Below are 17,773 nucleotides of genomic sequence, written 5' to 3' on the forward strand. Positions count from 1 at the left end.
ATAAAACCTCAAAGACATTATGTTAAGTGAAAGAAAAAGACATAAAAGAGCATATATTGAATGATTACACTTATACGAAACATCCAGGAAAGGCCTAGAGACCGAAAGCAGATTAACAGTTGTCTGGGGCTGGAAGCTGGAATGAGAAAGATGGCGGAGGGACATGAGGGATCTTTTGGGGACAATGGAAATGTTCCAAAATTGATTTTTTTGTGATGGTTTCATAACTTGGTACATTTATTAAGAGTAGTGAACTGCATAATTAAACTGGGTGAATTTTATGGTATGCATATTCTAACTCAACAAAGTTGTTAAAACAAAAAAAAAAAAATTGTATCTGTGGGATATATCCTCTAATAGTGGAATGCATGACATGTTGGGAAAAAAAGTGAGGGAAAATCCGTTCACTGTGCTTGAGGTGAGAGGACACTACCTATGGAATATGGAATGAAAACCATTCTTGGTTTCATCTATCCTACCCTCTTCTGTGGAATTCCTCCTGTTTCTGAGGATCATTCTCTTCTGCTAATATCCTTCACCGCCCTCCTTTGCCATCTGTCCATCTCTCTCTTATTTTGTGAAAGAGTTTAGTATGGAGTTCCCGCCCTTCCTCCCCATTCTCATTCTGTGAATTTTTAATATCTTCAGGGAGGACACATCTGACATCTAAGTCCTCATAGTTTATCTGTCTTCAATCCAGTGGCCTTCCTCTTTATACCACTTCACAAATCAGATCCATGGGCACATGTTACAACTTGTCATTAGCCATAATTTCTCTGCCACTTGACTACTCCACTTAGTGAACACAACCTCCTCTTCTTGCAGCCCACTCACTTTTTTACTCTTACTAATCCAACAAATTATTAGATTGTTTAGACCAGGGGTCATCAGGTAACTTTTTCTGTCAAAGGCGAGAGGGTAAGAATTTTAGGCTTGTGGATTAGAGGACCCCTGTCACAATTACTCAACTCTGTTCCTTACTCTGTTGTTGTAGGTAAAAAGGCAGCTATAGGCAATAAGTAAGGAAATGGGCATGGTGGTCTTCCAAGAGAAACTATTACAAAACAGGCCATGGACTAGATTTGGTCCATGGGACATAGTTGGTGCTTCTCCCCTTAACTTAGACACAAGCAAATTATTTTAATTTTCTGAGTCTCCCTTTCTCCATGTATGTAATGGGAATAATGCTTTCTACCTCTCTAAGTTTATAACTGTTCAATGAGAAGATGAACTAAAAGTTCAACTGCAGTTGATGTCATGTAGTACTGACAAAATTCATGTTTTTTAAAAAGGGTTTCTAGGGTTGCCTGAGTGGCTCAGTCGGTTAAGTGTCTGTCTTCAGCTCAGGTCATGATCTCAGGGTCCTGGGATCAAGCTCTACATTGGGCTCCCTGCTCAGCAGGGAGTCTGCTTCTCCCTCGGCTTCTCTCCTTCCTGCCCCCACACCCTGCTAGTGCTGTCTCTCAAATAAAGTCTTTAAAAAAATAATAAAAGGAGTTCTAATAAATACCTTCTCTCAATGGAGTTCAGAATGAGTTTAGAAATCAGAAAAGAGTAAGCAAATGGAGAACCACCTCTCAAAATTCACTGTTATGTGTAAGAAAGCAGAAATTGGAGAATGTGGAATGTCTACAGGCCAGTGGTGTTTCTAATATTGAATCCCAAAATCAGAGCAACTTACCTGTCCTGCCTAGGCAGCGCTAGACCAAGCAGGCCTTCATGAACAGGAAGAAGCAGAGAAGATTTGGTAGCCTCTTAAAAATTATTAATGTTCTTCCAAATGGATGGAAATATCAGGAATGGGTTCTTAATGTTCTGCCTAGGACAAATGTTTTTCTTCCCCTACTGTCCCCAGACTGGATAGTTAGGTTCATAAAGTCAGAGCAACCTCTCCCACTAGGGTGCTGGCAACACACTCACACATTCTCATGATTTTCTCTGAGTGTGTGCCAATAGCGTTTCTCAGAGTTTAGCTCAAAGATCTCCATAAACATACACCAAAAGGAAAGAAGAACAAACCCTAACCTCCAGGGGCCTATAGATATTGCTATAAAAGATCCTGCTAAGAGATTAAAATTCTTCGGCAGTCTTTTATCTTAAAAAAAAAAAAAAACAAACAAGCAAGCAAATAGTGCATTTTCCCTAGGTTGAAATTTAGATTAACAAAAATGTCTAAAGTTACTTACCAATTAGACAGCTTTAATTCCCAGCCCCCAAAACACACACAATCATTGAGGAGAATTAATAGGAAAATGTGCTTTGTCGTACCTAACACCCTTCCACCAAAATGCAGCCTCACTCTCCCCACCGCCAGGCAAAATAACTTTGAGAAGCACAAGTCAGGACTGTGTTATTTCAACCAAAGATCAGCTCTCCATCCTGTTTATTTCCTCTCATATTGGTGTCAAGGACTGTGGAGACAAACCCTCTTTCCTGGGGGCTGCAGGCCCACACAGGTCAGATGCCCGGAGCTCTAGCCTCACCTCAGCTGCTGAACCATGAGCTCAGACCGGCTTTGTGGCCCCCATCTAGGTCCCTGGCTCTTTGTTATAAGGGGGTGGTAGTGTCTGCCCTGATTAGCTCAACAACTATTACAAAACCAACATGAGTTAATTATATATTTTAGGGGTACGAAGCGCTTGTCTGTTTATTATGCAATTATCTATGTGGTCATGGTAATCACACCAGTAGCTCAGAGCACATATTTATCATCAAGGATTTATGGAGCCAAATGTTTTCATTTTATTCCACATAGGAGAGAAGACTCCAGGGTTTAGTTGAAGAATCCTGGACCCACTGTTATGATTGTCACAATACTGTAGTATTGTGGCAGTAGAGAAACATGCTTCCTAAGGGGTGGGGAAGGACTGTCTGGCAGGACCTATTCACAGGTCTCTCTTCCCCCCAGCCCCCACCCCCCCCCCCCAGTAAATTCCTTTAGAAATGATCTATCATGTCTCTGTGCCAATCTCCATCATGCCATGATCACAGTTCTGATATGCATAGTTATATGGATATGTGCCTGGAGGAATTGGCACAGATGCACACACACAAGTATGATACGTACCTACATATATCATGTATATGAAAAACATGCATGCATATCTCTATGCATATCGATATCCAGATATCACTATAACTAGATCATCTAGATCTTCTTATACCTTTCTCCACACTTCTATCTCTGTAGATATCCCCATGCCAAGCAAAGCAAATTTAGCATGGCCAGTGTAATATGATGGTAACAGGCCACTGGGTAGTGGCTGTACTGTGACCACATACCACCTTTAGTGGCAGTGATACTCATCTCCACAGAGTTTGCTCTTTTGGATTCTTCCCATCCTGTTACAGATGCAAGCTGCAATGGGACGTAGGCCTGTGACTCTTCATTTAGGGCCTGAGATTTAAGTTGTTGGAGTGCTTAATGTATGCAGTTGTTTAGAGTAAGGGAAAGAATTCACAAAGAAAGCACTACAAATTTTGAGAGAAACTAGCCAAATCAAGTCTTGGTTTTCCAGGAACTATAGAGAAGGGCTTCTGTTTTCCCTCTTCCCAGTTTTTCAAATATTTCTCCTGCTACTGTGGAAGTGACCAATTCCACATGACAGCAAAACAAAGGCATGAGTGAAGGAAATGCATTCGGTATAAAAATATGTAAGGCCTCATCCACAGGTGATAATGGGCTGTGACTAGATCTATTCTAATCTAAGACTGAAGAACTCCCTCCTGGCTCCTTTCTTCTGGCTCTTGTGGAGCGAGCAGGTGTGGGCCATGGAGGGGAGGGAGGTCTGTGATGCCAGCCGGCACACCATGGCCACAAATGGCATTTCAGCTTTGGATCCCTGAAGCTTATAGGGAAACTCCAATGCTGAAATAAAGACTGCTTGAACCCAAGCAACTCTGCATGGTTGTAACTCCTCTGAGAGACTAGAATAGAGAAGATGCTCATCCATATGTGTGGTACCCTCCAACTTTTATTTTCAGGTTTAATGGCAGAGACAGGAGAGAGAACCACAGACTGGTCAGTCTGTGCTTCTCAAATGGTGTGTTGCAACCCTTTGGGGAATAGTAAAATTATTTTATTTGGGCATGGAAAGTACTTTAAAATGGAATAGAATGGAATGGGGTAACACAGAATAACTAGAAAATATCACAGTACATTGCATGCAGTTAAGCTAAGTATTGTCTTACCAGACTTGTGTTTTGTGTATATGCTCTGGAATGAGATTTGATAGGATTTTCTTACTGTGAGTCCCAAGCAAAAAAGTCGGAGAAACATTGCCATAATTTAGCTGCATTCCTTTGGGTTTCTAGGTTTAAAAAACAAACTAAAATTCTGGCCATTCAACAATGGCCTTTTCTAAAGAATATGTCTTTGTCTCTCATGGCAATGTTTCTCAAGTATTTCAACATGAGGAGATAAAAAACTTGGAGGTAGAAACAAGCTGCCTAAAAACCAAATAGGAGATTTAAAATGAATCTTGATGAGGTGGGCTAGATCAGGGAGAGAAAGCACCAGGTAATATATATGTTTGTGTAGCCCAGAGAGACTTAGACACTAGGATGCATTGGAGGGGACCAAAAAAAAGTGTTTCTTAGGCTAAACAGTTGCTAAAACTTTGCTATACCCATTGAGTACTTGATGAGAAAAAATGCTCAGAGCTCTGATGTCACTCTAAACAGAAGCATTAACCTAAGAGTCAGGAACCAGGAGTCCTTCAAACCAGTTTGGTTCCTGGCTTCAGGAAGAACCATTGCGTCTGATTTCTAGTAGAACATAAAATGGAACTTTCTCAAAATCCAGGAGATAGCAGCTATATAGAACATAAATAACCCTGTTCTGGAAAGTTCCGAGCAAAGTATGCAGAGCAATGTCATATTTTCCTTTCTTTTTTTTTTTAAATTTATTTGAGAGAGAGAGAAAACAAGCAGGGAGGAGAGGCAGAGGGAAAGGGAGAATCAGATCCCCACCCACCTCTGCTAAGCAGGGAGCCACATGTGGGGCTCGATCCTAGGTCCCTGAGATCATGACCTGAGCCGAAGGTAGAGGCTTAACTGACTGAGCCACCCAGGTGCCCCAGCAGTGTTATGTTTATTTGAGTTAATGTGTGATTATTTCTCCTGTCCTCTTATAGGATACTCATTTTGTTTCCAAATGCCATAGCTCATAAATTACTGCTGATGTTACTATTTTTCTTAGTTGTCTGGGTCATTTACTTGGCTGCAAAAAAAACCACACAAAGGTAGGAATTGTTTCCTTTCTCAAAATTTCCAGGATGGTCATAGTGACTGTGGAAGCTCACTTGATTATCAAGGCAGGAACTAAAATTTAGAAACATGTCATCTTAGAAACCGATGTAAACAAGTATCTCTTTTTAGCATTAGTCCCTTTGACAATATATATGTGATTTTCCAGTGGCTGTCAACTCGGTAGTATTTGGCACTACTAACCATCTTGCCTAAAAATTCTTTCTGGAGGGAGAGGAAAGATGGCAGAGGAGTAGGGGACCCGATTTCAACTGGTCCCCAGAATTGAGCTGGATATCTACCAGACCACTCTGAGCACCCACGAAACCAGCCTGAGATGTAAGAAGATCTGCATCTCTACAAACAGAATATCACAGGCGGTTGGTTTTGAGGTATGAAGCGGGGAGTCGTGATTCCCTGGGCAGATATCAGAGGATAAACAGTGGCGGGAGGGTGCCTGGCCCTGGGGATCCTACACCGCCAGTGAGTAACAGCCTCGCGTGCTGGGGACGGGGCACAGACTTGCACGCCGACCAGTAGTGGCAGGGAAAGGACTTTAGGGCAGCCCCCGGGGTGGAAACCCAGAGTGCCAAGAAGCACAAAGGGCAGAGATGAGTCCCGACCTGGAGGCAGGACTGGGGGCGCTGCGGAGGGGCGCACAACCCAGGACGCCGCAGTTTATAGTGGCATGGACAGCAACGGAGACGGTGTGGCCTGGAGAGCTCACTGAAGAACAGACTGCGGTCTCTCTGCTCTAAGGCAAAGGGTTGGAAACGGTCTCTTCTGCTCTGACTTGCGGAAGAGACGCGGAAAGCCGCCAGGGAAAGCTGCCAGAGAACAAAAGCCCCCAAAACTGATTCCTGCTGAGCCCATCCCCCGCCACAGGGGGGCAGGGCAACTCCACCCAAACAGGGTTGCCTGAGCAACAGTGCGGCAGGCCCCTCCCCCAGAAGACAGGCTGGGAAAACATGAGGCCAGCAACCCTAAGGTCCCTAGAAAACAGGTGCATCTTGCTTGGTTTCTGGTAATTTGGACTCTCTACATTCCCTCAACCACCCATCAACAGAATGACTAGGAGGAGGAACCCCCAAAATAGAAAAGACTCAGAGATTATGACTTATGCTGCAGATTTACAAATGGATGCAGATATAACCAAGATGTCGGAGATGGAATTCAGGCTAGCAATTGTGAAGACAATGGCTAGAATGGAGAAATCAATTAATGGCAACAGAGTCTCTAAGGGCAGAAATGAAAGCTGAATTGGCAGAATTTAAAAATGCTATCAGTGAGATCCAATCCAATCTAGATAATCTAACAGCTAGGGTAAGTGAGGCAGAAGAACGAATAAGTGACCTGGAAGACAATATAATAGATAAAAAGGGAAAAACATCTCAGAATCCATGAAAATAGAATCAGAGAAATAAGTGACACCATGAAGTGTTCCAATGTCAGAATAATTGGATTCCCGGAGGGTGTGGAGAGAGAGAGAGAGGACTAGAAGATGTATTTGAGCAAATCGTAGCTGAGAACTTCCCTAATCTGGGGAATGAAACAAATGTTCCCATCCTAGAGGCAGAGAGGACCTCTCCCAAGATCAAGGAAAACAGGCCAACGCCCTGGCATGTAATAGTAAAACTTGCAAATCTTAGAGCCAAGGAAACCATCTTAAGGGCAGTGAGGGGGAAGAGATTCCTTACGTACAGAGGGAGGAACAGGAGAATAACGTCAGACCTATCCACAGAGACCTGGCAAGCCAGAAAGGCCTGGCAAGACATATTCAGGGTACTAAATGGGAAGAACATGCAGCTAAGAATACTTTATCCAGCAAGGCTGTCATTTAGAATGGATGGAGAGATGCAGAGCTTCCATGACCAGCAGAAACTGAAAGAATATGTGACCATTAAGCCGGCCCTGCAAGAAATATTAAGGGGGGTTCTATAAAAAGAGAAAGACCCCAAGAGTGATATACAACAGAAATTTACAGGGACAATCTATAAAAACAATGTCTTCACAGGCAACATGACAATTAATTCATATCTTTCAATAATCACTCTCAACGTGAATGGCCTAAATGCTCCCATAAAACGGCACAGGGTTGCAGATTGGATAAAAAGACAGGACCCATCCATATGCTGCCTACAAGAGACTCATTTTGAACCTAAAGATACATCCAGACTGAAAGTGAAGGGATGGAGATCCATCTTCCATGCCAGTGGACCTCAAAAGAAAGCTGGGGTAGCAATTCTTATATCAGACAAATTAGATTTTAAACTATAGTCTATAATTAGAGACACAGAAGGACATTGTCATTCTTAAAAGGTCTATCCAATAAGAAGATCTAACAATTGTAAATATCTATGCCCCCAAAATGGGAGCAGCCATCTACATAAGCTAACTGTTAACCAAAATAAAGTCATATTGATAACAACACGTTAATTGTAGGAGACCTCAATACTCCACTCTTAGCAATGGACAGATCATCTAAGCAGAAAATCAACAAGGAAACAAGAGCTTTGAATGACACACTGGACCAGATGGACCTCATAGATATATACAGAACATTCCACCCTAAAACAACAGAATACTCATTCTTCTCGAGCGCACATGGAACTTTCTCCAGAATAGACAACATACTGGGTCACAAATCAGGTCTCAACTGATACCAAAAGACTGAGATTATTTCCTGCATATTATCAGACCACAATATTTTAAAACTGGAACTCAATCACAAGAAAAAATTTGGCAGAAATTCAAACACTTGGAAGCTAACGACCACTCTGCTCAAGAATGTTTGGGTCAACCAGGAAATCAAAGAAGAACTTAAGCAATTCATGGAAATCAATGAGAACAAAAACACATCGGTCCAAAACCTATGGGATACTGCAAAGGCATTCCTAAGGGGGAAATACATAGCCATCCAAGCCTCACTCAAAAAAAAAAAAAAAGAAAAATCCCGAATTCACCAACTAACTCTACACCTTAAAGAACTAGAGGAAAAGCAACAAATGATGCCTAAGCCACGCATTAGAGGAGAAATAATTAAAATTAGAGCAGAGATCAATGAATTAGAAACCAGAATCATAGTAGATCAGATCAACGAAATTAGAAGTTGGTTCTTTGAAAGAATTATTAAGATTGATAAACCACTGGCCAGACTTATTCAAAAGAAAAGAGAAAGGACCCAAATTAATAAAATTATGAATGAAAGGGGAGAGATCACAACTAACGCCAAGGAAATAGATACAATTATTAGAAATTATTATCAACAACTATATGCCAATAAACTGAGCAATCTGGATGAAATGGAGGCCTTCCTGGAAACCTATAAGCTGCCAAGACTGAAACAGGAAGAAATTGACGACCTGAATAGGCCAATAACCAGTAACGAGATTGAAGCAGTGATCAAAAACCTCCCAAAAAACAAGAGTCCAGGTCCTGATGGATTCCCTGGGGAATTCTACCAAACATTCAAAGAAGAAATAATACCTATTCTACTGAAGCTGTTTCAAAAATAGAAACAGAAGGAAAACTTCCAAACTCATTCTATGAGGCCAGCATTACCTTAATCCCCAAACCAGGCAAAGACCCCATCAAAAAGGAGAATTTCAGACTGATATCCCTGATGAATATGGATTCCAAAATCCTCAACAAAATTCCAGCTACTAGGATGCAACAATACATTAAAAGGATCATCGACCAAGTGGGATTTATCCCCGGGATGCAAGGGTGGTTCAACATTTGCAAATCAATGTGCTAGAACAAATTAATAAGAGGAGGGAGAAGAACCATATGGTCCTCTCAATTGATGCAGAAAAAGCATTTGGCAAAATACAACATCATTTCCTGATTAAAACTCTTCAGAGTATAGGGATAGATGGAACATTCCTCAAGTTCATAAGATCCATCTATGAAAAGCCCACAGTGAATATCATCCTCAATGGGGAAAAGCTGAAAGCCTTTCCCTTAAGATCAGGAACACGTCAAGGATGCCCACTCTTGCCACTATTGTTCAACATAGTACTAGAAGTCCTAGCAACAGTAAACAGACAACAAAAAGAAATAAAAGGTATTCAAATTGGCAAAGAAGTCAAACTCTCTCTTTTCGCAGACGACATGATACTTTATGTTGAAAACCCAAAGACCCCACCCCCAAATTACTATAAGCAATTCAGTAATGTGGCAGGATACAAAATCAATGCACAGAAATCAGCTGCTTTCTTATACACTAAAAATGCATATGCTGCTTTCTTATACACTAAAAAAGAGAAATTAGAGAAACGATTCCATTTACAATAACACCAAAAACCATAAGATACCTTGGAAAAAACCTAACCAAAGAGGTAGAGGATCTATACTCTAGGAACTACAGAACACTTATGAAAGAAATTGAAGACACAAAAAGACGGAAAAACATTCCATGCTCATTGATTGGAAGAATAAACATTGTTAAAATGTCTATGCTACGGGGGGGGGTGGGTGGGGGAGCAAGATGGTGGAGAAGTAGGAAACCTGGATTTCGTCTGGTCTCAGGAATTCAGCTGGATAGGGATCAAACCATTCTAAACACCTACGAACTCAACAGGAGATCGAAGAAAAGAATAGCAACAACTCTGAAAAGAAAAGCGACCACTTTCTGGAAAGTAGGACGTGCGGAGAAGTGAATCCAAGGTGATATTTGGGAGGATGGACGGTGTGGGAGGGGGCCTCCGTCGGCCGCTTCTGGCAAGTGATAGAGCCACGGAGCACAAAATTGGAACTTTTAGAAGTTGGCTCCGCTGAGGGACATCGCTCCTGTGGCTAAGCGGGGGGTGGAACCCTCATGGGACAGTGTGGTCTCAGGACCCTCAGGGTCACAGAAAGACCGGGGGAGCCTGAGTGTGGCAGAGCTCCCAGGTATCACAGCGGGGAAGCTGGCTGCAGAGACGGAGCCAAGGCGCGGGCTCGCAGCTCGGGGCTGCCATAAACTGTGATCGGTGACAGTCAGGCCACTGCTCGTCCAGCAGGGACCCAACAAGCGGCAGACACAGGGAGACTCCCCTTCCTCCCCCAGGAGGAGCAGCACAGGAGCGCACCGCAGGGATCTGCTGGGTTTGGAGACTCCACATGGGGTCAGGTGCAAGAGATAGAAACGCTCAGTCACAGGCCGGGTGAGCACGGAGTGTGGCCGGAGACCAGGGAGATGGGAGTGACTGACTGCTTTTCTCTGCGGGCACACTGAGGAGCGGGGCCCTGAGTTCTGGCTCCTCATGGGCAGAGATTGGGAGGCCGCCATTTTCACTCTCATCCTCCAAAGCTGTACCGAGATCTTGCAGGGAACAAAAGCTCCCAAGAGCAAACCCGAGCAGAGTGCTTAGCCTGGACTGGCAAGGGTGGGGCAATTCCACCTCCAGCAAAGACATGTGGGAACCATGGCAACAGGCCCCTCTCCCAGAAGATCAGCAAGAACAGCCAGCCAAGACCAAGTTTACAGATCAATGAGAATGGCAGAACTCCAGCGCTAGGGGAATATTACACATAGAATTTATGACTTTTTTACCATGATTCATTAGTCTTTCAAAGTTAATTTTTTAGCTGTTTTTTTAAATTTTTCTTTTTCCCCTTTTCAACCAACATCTTATCAATCCCTTTTTTAAAAAAATATTTTTTTCATATTTAGAGTCATATTCTATCCCTTCATAGTAGTTACCCTTATTTTTGGCATATATATATAAGTAGTTCTCTCTTTAAAATTTTGAGGTACAGTTTCTTCTAACAGATCAAAATATACCCTAAATCTCTAATGTATGGCTTTGTTCTAGTCTCCTGGCTGATCACATTCTCTTCCTTTTATTTTTCTTTCTTTCTTTCTTTTTTAATCCTCTTCGTTCTTTTTTCAAGCACATTATCAATTCCTTTTTAAAATATTTTATAATTTTCATCCTTACAGTCATTTTCCATCCCTTCATTGTATCAACCCTTATTTTGTACATATATAGGTCTTTCTTTAAAATTTTCGGAGGCACTTTTTCTAACAGACCAAAATACACCCAAAATCTAGTGTGTGGCACTGATCTATGCACTAGCCTGATCATATTTGATCATAGTCTGTTTTTTTTGTTTTGTTCTGTTTTTGTTTTTATCTCTTTTTCTTTTTTTTTCTCTTTCTTTTCCCCTGATTTCAGGTCTTTTCTGATTTGTTTAGAGTATATTTTCTGGGGACGTGGTTACCCTGTTAGCATTTTGTTCTCTCATTCATCTGTTCTCCTCTGGACAAAATGACAAGATGAAAAAAATCACCTCAGCAAAAAGAACAAGAGGTAGTACCATCTGCCAGGGACCACCTCAATATGGACATTAGTACGATGTCAGACCAAGAGTTCAGCATCATGATTTTAAAGATACTAGCTGGGCTTGAAAAAAGCATGGAAGTTATTAGAGAAACCCTTCCTGGAGAAATAAAAGAACTAAAATCTAACCAAGTCGAAATCAAAAAGGCTATTAATGAGGTGCAATAAAAAATGGGGGCACTAACTGCTAGGATAAATGAGGCAGAAGAGAGAATCAGTGATATAGAACACCAAATGATGGAAAATAAAGAAGCTGAGAAAAAGAGAGATAAACAACTACTGGATCACGAGGGCAGAATTTGAGAGATAAGTGATACGATAAGATGAAACAACATTAGAATAATTGGGATCCCAGAAGAAGAAGAAAGAGAGAGAGGGGCAGAAGGTATATTGGAGCAAATTATAGCAGAGAACTTCCCTAATGTGGAGAAGAAAACAGGCATCAAAATCCAGGAGGCACAGAGAATCCCTCTCAAAATCAATAAAAATAGGTCAACACTCCGACATCTAATAGTAAAACTTACGAGTCTCATGGACAAAGAGGAAATCTTGAAAGCAACTCGGGAGAAGAGATATGTAACCTACAATGGTAGAAATATTAGATTGGCAACAGAGCTATCCACAGAGACCTGGCAGGCCAGAAAGGACTGGCATGATATCTTCAGAGCACTAAACGAGAAAAATATGCAGCCAAAAATACTATATCCAGCTAGGCTGTCATTAAAAATAGAAGGAGAGATCAAAACCTTCCAGGAGAAACAAAAACTAGAGAATTTGCAAACACGAAACCACCCTTAAAGAAATACTGAAAGGGGTCCTCTAAGCAGAGAGAGAGCCTAAAAGCAGCATAGATCAGAAAGGAACACAGACTATATACAGTAACAGTCACCTTACAGGCAATACAATGGCACTAAATTCATATCTTTCAATAGTTACCCTGAATGTAAATGGGCTCAATGTCCCAATCAAAAGACACAGGCTTTCAGATTGGATTCAAAAATAAGACCCATTGATATGCTGTTTGCAAGAGACTCATTTTAGACCTAAAGACACCCCTACATTGAAAGTGAGGGGGTGGAAAACCATTACCATGCTAATGGACACCAAAAGAAAGCTGGGGTGGCAATCCTTATGTCAGAAAAATTAGATTTTAAACCAAGACTGTAATAAGAGATGAGGAAGGAAACTATATCCTACTTAAAGGGTCTATCCACCAAGAAGATCTAATAATTGTAAATATCTATGTCCTTAACATGGGAGCAGCCAATTATATAAGGCAACTAATAACAAAAGCAAAGAAACACATTGACAATACAATAATAGTGGGGGACTTTAACACCCCCCTGATTGAAATGGACAGATCATCTAAGCAAAAGTTCAACAAGGAAATAAAGACTTTAAATGACACCCCTGGACCAAATGGACTTCACAGACATATTCAAAACATTCCATCCCAAAGCAATGGAATACACATTCTTCTCTAGTGCCCATGGAACATTCTCCAGAATAGATCATGTCCTAGGTCACAAATCAGGTCTCAACCGGTACAAAAAGACTTGGATAATTCCCTGCATATTTTCAGACCCCAATGCTTTGAAACTAGAACTCAATCAGAAGAGGCAAGTCGGAAAGAACTCAAATACATGGAAGCTAAAGAGCATCCTACTAAAGAATGAATGAGTCAACCAGGAAATTAAAGAGGAATTAAAAAAATTCATGGAAACCAATGAAAATGAAAACACAACTGTTCAAAATCTTTGCGATGCAGCAAAGGCAGCCCTAAGAGGAAAGTATATAGCAATACAAGCCTTTCCCAAGAACCCAGAAAGGCCTCAAATACACAACCTAACCCTACACCTAAAGGAGCTGGAGAAAGAACAGCAAATAAAGCCTAAACCCAGCAGGAGAAAGGAAATAATAAAGATCAGAGCAGAAATCAATGAAATAGAAACCAAAAGAACAGTAGAACAGATCAACGAAATTAGGAGCTGGTTCTTTGAAAGAATTAACAAGATTGATAAACCCCTGGCCAGACTTATCAAAAAAAAAAAAAAATGACCCAAATCAACAAAATCATGAATGAAAGAGGACAGATCACAACCAACACCAAAAAAATACAAACAATTATAAGAACATATTATGAGCAACTCTATGCCAGCAAATTAGATAACCTGGAAGAAATGGATGCATTCCTAGAGATGTATCAACTACCAAAACGGAACCAGGAAGAAATAGAAAACCTGAACAGACTTATAACCACTAAGGAAATTGAAGCAGTCATCAAAAATTTCCAAACAAAAGCCCAGGGCCAGATGGCTTCCCAGGGGAATTCTACCAAACATTTAAAGAAGAATTAATACCTATTGTCCTGAAATTGTTCCAAAAAATAGAAATGGAAGGAAAACTTCCAAACTCATTTTATGAGGCCATTACCTTGATCCCAAAACCAGACAAAGACCTCATCAAAAAGGAGAATTAGAGACCAATATCCTTGATGAACATGGATGCAAAAATTCTCACCAAAACACTAGCCAATAGGATCCAACAGTACATTAAAAGGATTATTCACCACGACCAAGGGGGATTTATCCCTGGGCTGCAAGGTTGGTTCAACATCCGCAAATCAATCAACGTGATACAATATATTAACAAAAGAAAGGACAAGAATCATATGATCCTCTCAATAGATGCAGAAAAAGCATTTGACAAAGTACAGCATTCTTTCTTGATCAAAAGTCAAAAAAAAAAAACTTCAGAGTATAGGGATAGAGGGTACATACCTCAATATCATAAAAGCCATCTATGAAAAACCTACAGCAAATATCATTCTCAATGGGGAAAAGCTGGGAGCTTTCTCCCTAAGGTCAGGAACGCGGCAGGGATGTCCACTCTCACCACTGCTATTCAACGTAGTATTAGAAGTCCTAGCCTTAGCAATCAGACAACAAAAAGAAATCAAAGGCATCCAAATCAGCAAAGAAGAAGTCAAACTCTCACTGTTTGCAGATGGTATGATACTTTATGTGGAATACCCAAAAGGCTCCACCCCAAAACTGCTAGAGCTCAAACAGGAATTCAGTAAAGTGGAAGGATATAAAATCAATGCACAGAAATCAGTGGCATTCCTATACACCAACTACAAGACAGAGGACAAAGAAATTAAGGAGTCAATCCCATCTACAATAGCACCCAAAACCATAAGATACCTAGGAAAAAATCTAACCAAAGAGGCAAAGGATCTGTACTCAGAAAACTATAAGATACTCATGAAAGAAATTGAGGAAGACACAAAGAAATGGAAAAACGTTCCATGCTCATGGATTGGAAGAACAAACATTGTGAAGATGTCAGTGCTACCTAGAGCAATCTACACATTCAATGCAATCCCCATCAAAATACCATCCACTTTTTTCAAAGAAATGGAACAAATCATCCTCAAATTTGTATGGAACCAGAAGAGACCCCGAATAGCCAGAGGAATGTTGAAAAAGAAAAGCAAAGCTGGTGGCATCAGAATTCCGGACTTCCAGCTCTATTACAATGCTGTCATCATCAAGACAGTATGGTACTGGCACAAAAACAGACACATAGATCAATGGAACAGACTCGAGAGCCCAGAAATGGATCCTCAACTCTATGGTCAAATAATCTTTGACAGAGCAGGAAAAAACATGCAATGGAAAAAAGACAGTCTCTTCAATAAATGGTGCTGGGAAAATTCGACAGCCACATGCAGAAGAATGAAACTCGACCATTCTCTAACACCATACACAAAGATGAACTCAAAATGGATGAAAGACCTCAATGTGAGACAGGAATCCATCAAAATCCTAGAGGAGAATATAGGCAGTAACCACTTTGACATCGCCCACAGCAACTTCTTTCAAGATACATCTCCAAAGAGCCAAGATGTCCATCGACAGATGAATGGATAAAGAAGAGGTGGTATATATACACAATGGAATATTATGGAGCCATAAAAAGGAATGAGATCTTGCCATTTGCAATGACGTGGATGGAACCGGAGGGTGTTATGCTGAGTGAAATAAGTCAATCAGAGAAAGACATGTATCATATGACCTCACTGATATGAGGAATTCTTAATCTCAGGAAACAAACTGAGTGTTGCTGGAGTGGTGGGGGGTGGGAGGGATGGGGTGGCTGGGTGATAGACATTGGGTAGAGTATGTGCTATGGTGAGCGCTGTGAACTGTGCAAGACTGTTGAATCACTGATCTGTACTTCTGAAACAAATAATGCAACATATGTTAAGAAAAAAGAAAAAGAAGAAGATAGCAGGAGGGGAAGAATGAAGGGGAGTCAGTCGGAGGGGGGAGATGAACCATGAGAGACGATGGACTCTGAAAATCTGAAAAACAAACTGAGGGTTCTAGAGGGGAGGAGGGCGGGGGGATGGGTTAGCCTGGTGATGGGTATTAAAGAGGGCACATTCTGCGTGGAGCACTGGGTGTTATGCACAAACAATGAATCATGGAACACTACATCAAAAACTAATGATGTAATGTAATGGTGATTAACATAACAATAAAAAATAAAAAGAAAACTAATGATGTACTGTATGGTGACTAACATAATAATAATAATAAAAAAAGATATATCTCCAAAAGCTAGTGAAACAAAAGCAAAAATGAACTTTTGGGACTTCATCAAGAGAAAAAGCTTCTGCACAGCAAAGGCAACAGTCAACAAAAGAGGCAACCCACAGAATGGGAGAAGATATTTGTAAATGACACTACAGATAAAGGGCTGGTATCCAAGATCTATAAAGAACTTCTCAAACTCAACACCCAAAAAACAAATAATCAAGTCAAAAAATGGGCAGAAGATATGAAAAGACACTCTGTAGAAGACATACAAATGGCTAACAGACACATGAAAAATGTTCATCATCATTAGCCATCAGGGAAATTCAAATCAAAACCACATTGATATACCACCTTACACCAGTTAGAATGGCAAAAATGGACAAGGCAAGAAACAACAAATGTTGGAGAGGTTGTGGAGAAAGGGGAACCCTCTTACACTCTTGGTGGGAATGCAAGTTGGTACAGCCACTTTGGAAAACAGTGTGGAGGTCCCTCAAAAAATTAAAAATAGAGCTACCCTATGACCCAGCAATTGCACTCCTGGGTATTTACCCGAAAGACACAGATGTAGTGAAAAGAAGGGCCATAAGCACCCCAACGTTCACAGCAGCAATGTCCGCAATAGCCAAACTGTGGAAAGAGCCAAGATGCCCTTCAACAGATGAATGGATAAAGAAGATGTGGTCCATATGTACAATGGAATATTGCTCAGCCATCAGAAAGGATGAATACCCAACTTTTACATCAACGTGGATGGGACTGGAGGAGATTATGTTAAGTGAAATAAGTCAAGCAGAGAAAGTCAATTATCATATGGTTTCGCTTATTTGTGGAACATAAGGAATAGCAGGGAGGCCATTAGGAGAAGGAAGGGGAAAGGGAAGGGGGGGGAATCGGAGAGAGAGATGAACCATGGGAGACTATGGACTTTGAGAAACAAACAGGGTTTTAGAGGGGAGGGGGTGGGGTGGGGGGATGGGTTAGCCTGGTGATGGGTATTAAGGAGGGCACGTACTGCGTAGAGCACTGGGTGTTATACGGAAACCATAGATCGTGGATCACTACATCAAAAACTAATGATGTATTGTATGGTGACTAACATAACATAATAAAATTAAAAAAAAATTCTTTCCGACATTGGCCTCTGAGACTCCAATCCACTGAAATCTGTTTCAGCCCTCTACCTTCTTCATAGGGTTCTTACTTGTTTTGCATAGTTTAGCCAGTTGATTTTTTTTAATTTTCCCTTTCTGCAGTCTTTCTTAACAGATCTTGCTTACACTTTTTCTCCCAAGTGTGTAGTACAAAACTGATCTTTCAAAATTTCTGCTTTCATTGTCTTCTTGTCCCAATCCAAAATCTTTCACCAGTTGCCTTCAGAGATGACAGAACCAATGAGATTAAACTCCTTAGTTTAGCCATTCAAGACACTTCTAAATTTGAACACAACTTCTTTTAAAGGGGTATCTCTGACCTTTTCTGATACAAACTTCCAGGTCTAATCAAAAAGGACTATAAAAAGGGTGTCTGGTTGGCTCAGTTGGTAGAGCATGCAATTCTTGATCTTAGGGTTGTAAACTCAAGTCCCATGTT

The 17,773-nt window shown here is 41.0% G+C and overlaps 1 protein-coding gene across 1 annotated transcript in view; it reads left to right on the forward strand.

The window, feature by feature from the left end:
- The window catches only part of NXPE2 (neurexophilin and PC-esterase domain family member 2), a 105,323-nt gene that overhangs the window by 385 nt on the left and 87,165 nt on the right, over window positions 1-17,773 (forward strand). The window contains 2 exon segments of the mRNA XM_027577952.2: window positions 3,925-3,955; window positions 5,136-5,243. Coding sequence (XP_027433753.2) covers window positions 3,925-3,955; window positions 5,136-5,243 — 139 coding nt within the window.

This window comes from Zalophus californianus, chromosome 11 (assembly GCF_009762305.2).
Source record: "Zalophus californianus isolate mZalCal1 chromosome 11, mZalCal1.pri.v2, whole genome shotgun sequence".
In the NCBI taxonomy this organism is placed as follows: domain Eukaryota; kingdom Metazoa; phylum Chordata; class Mammalia; order Carnivora; family Otariidae; genus Zalophus; species Zalophus californianus.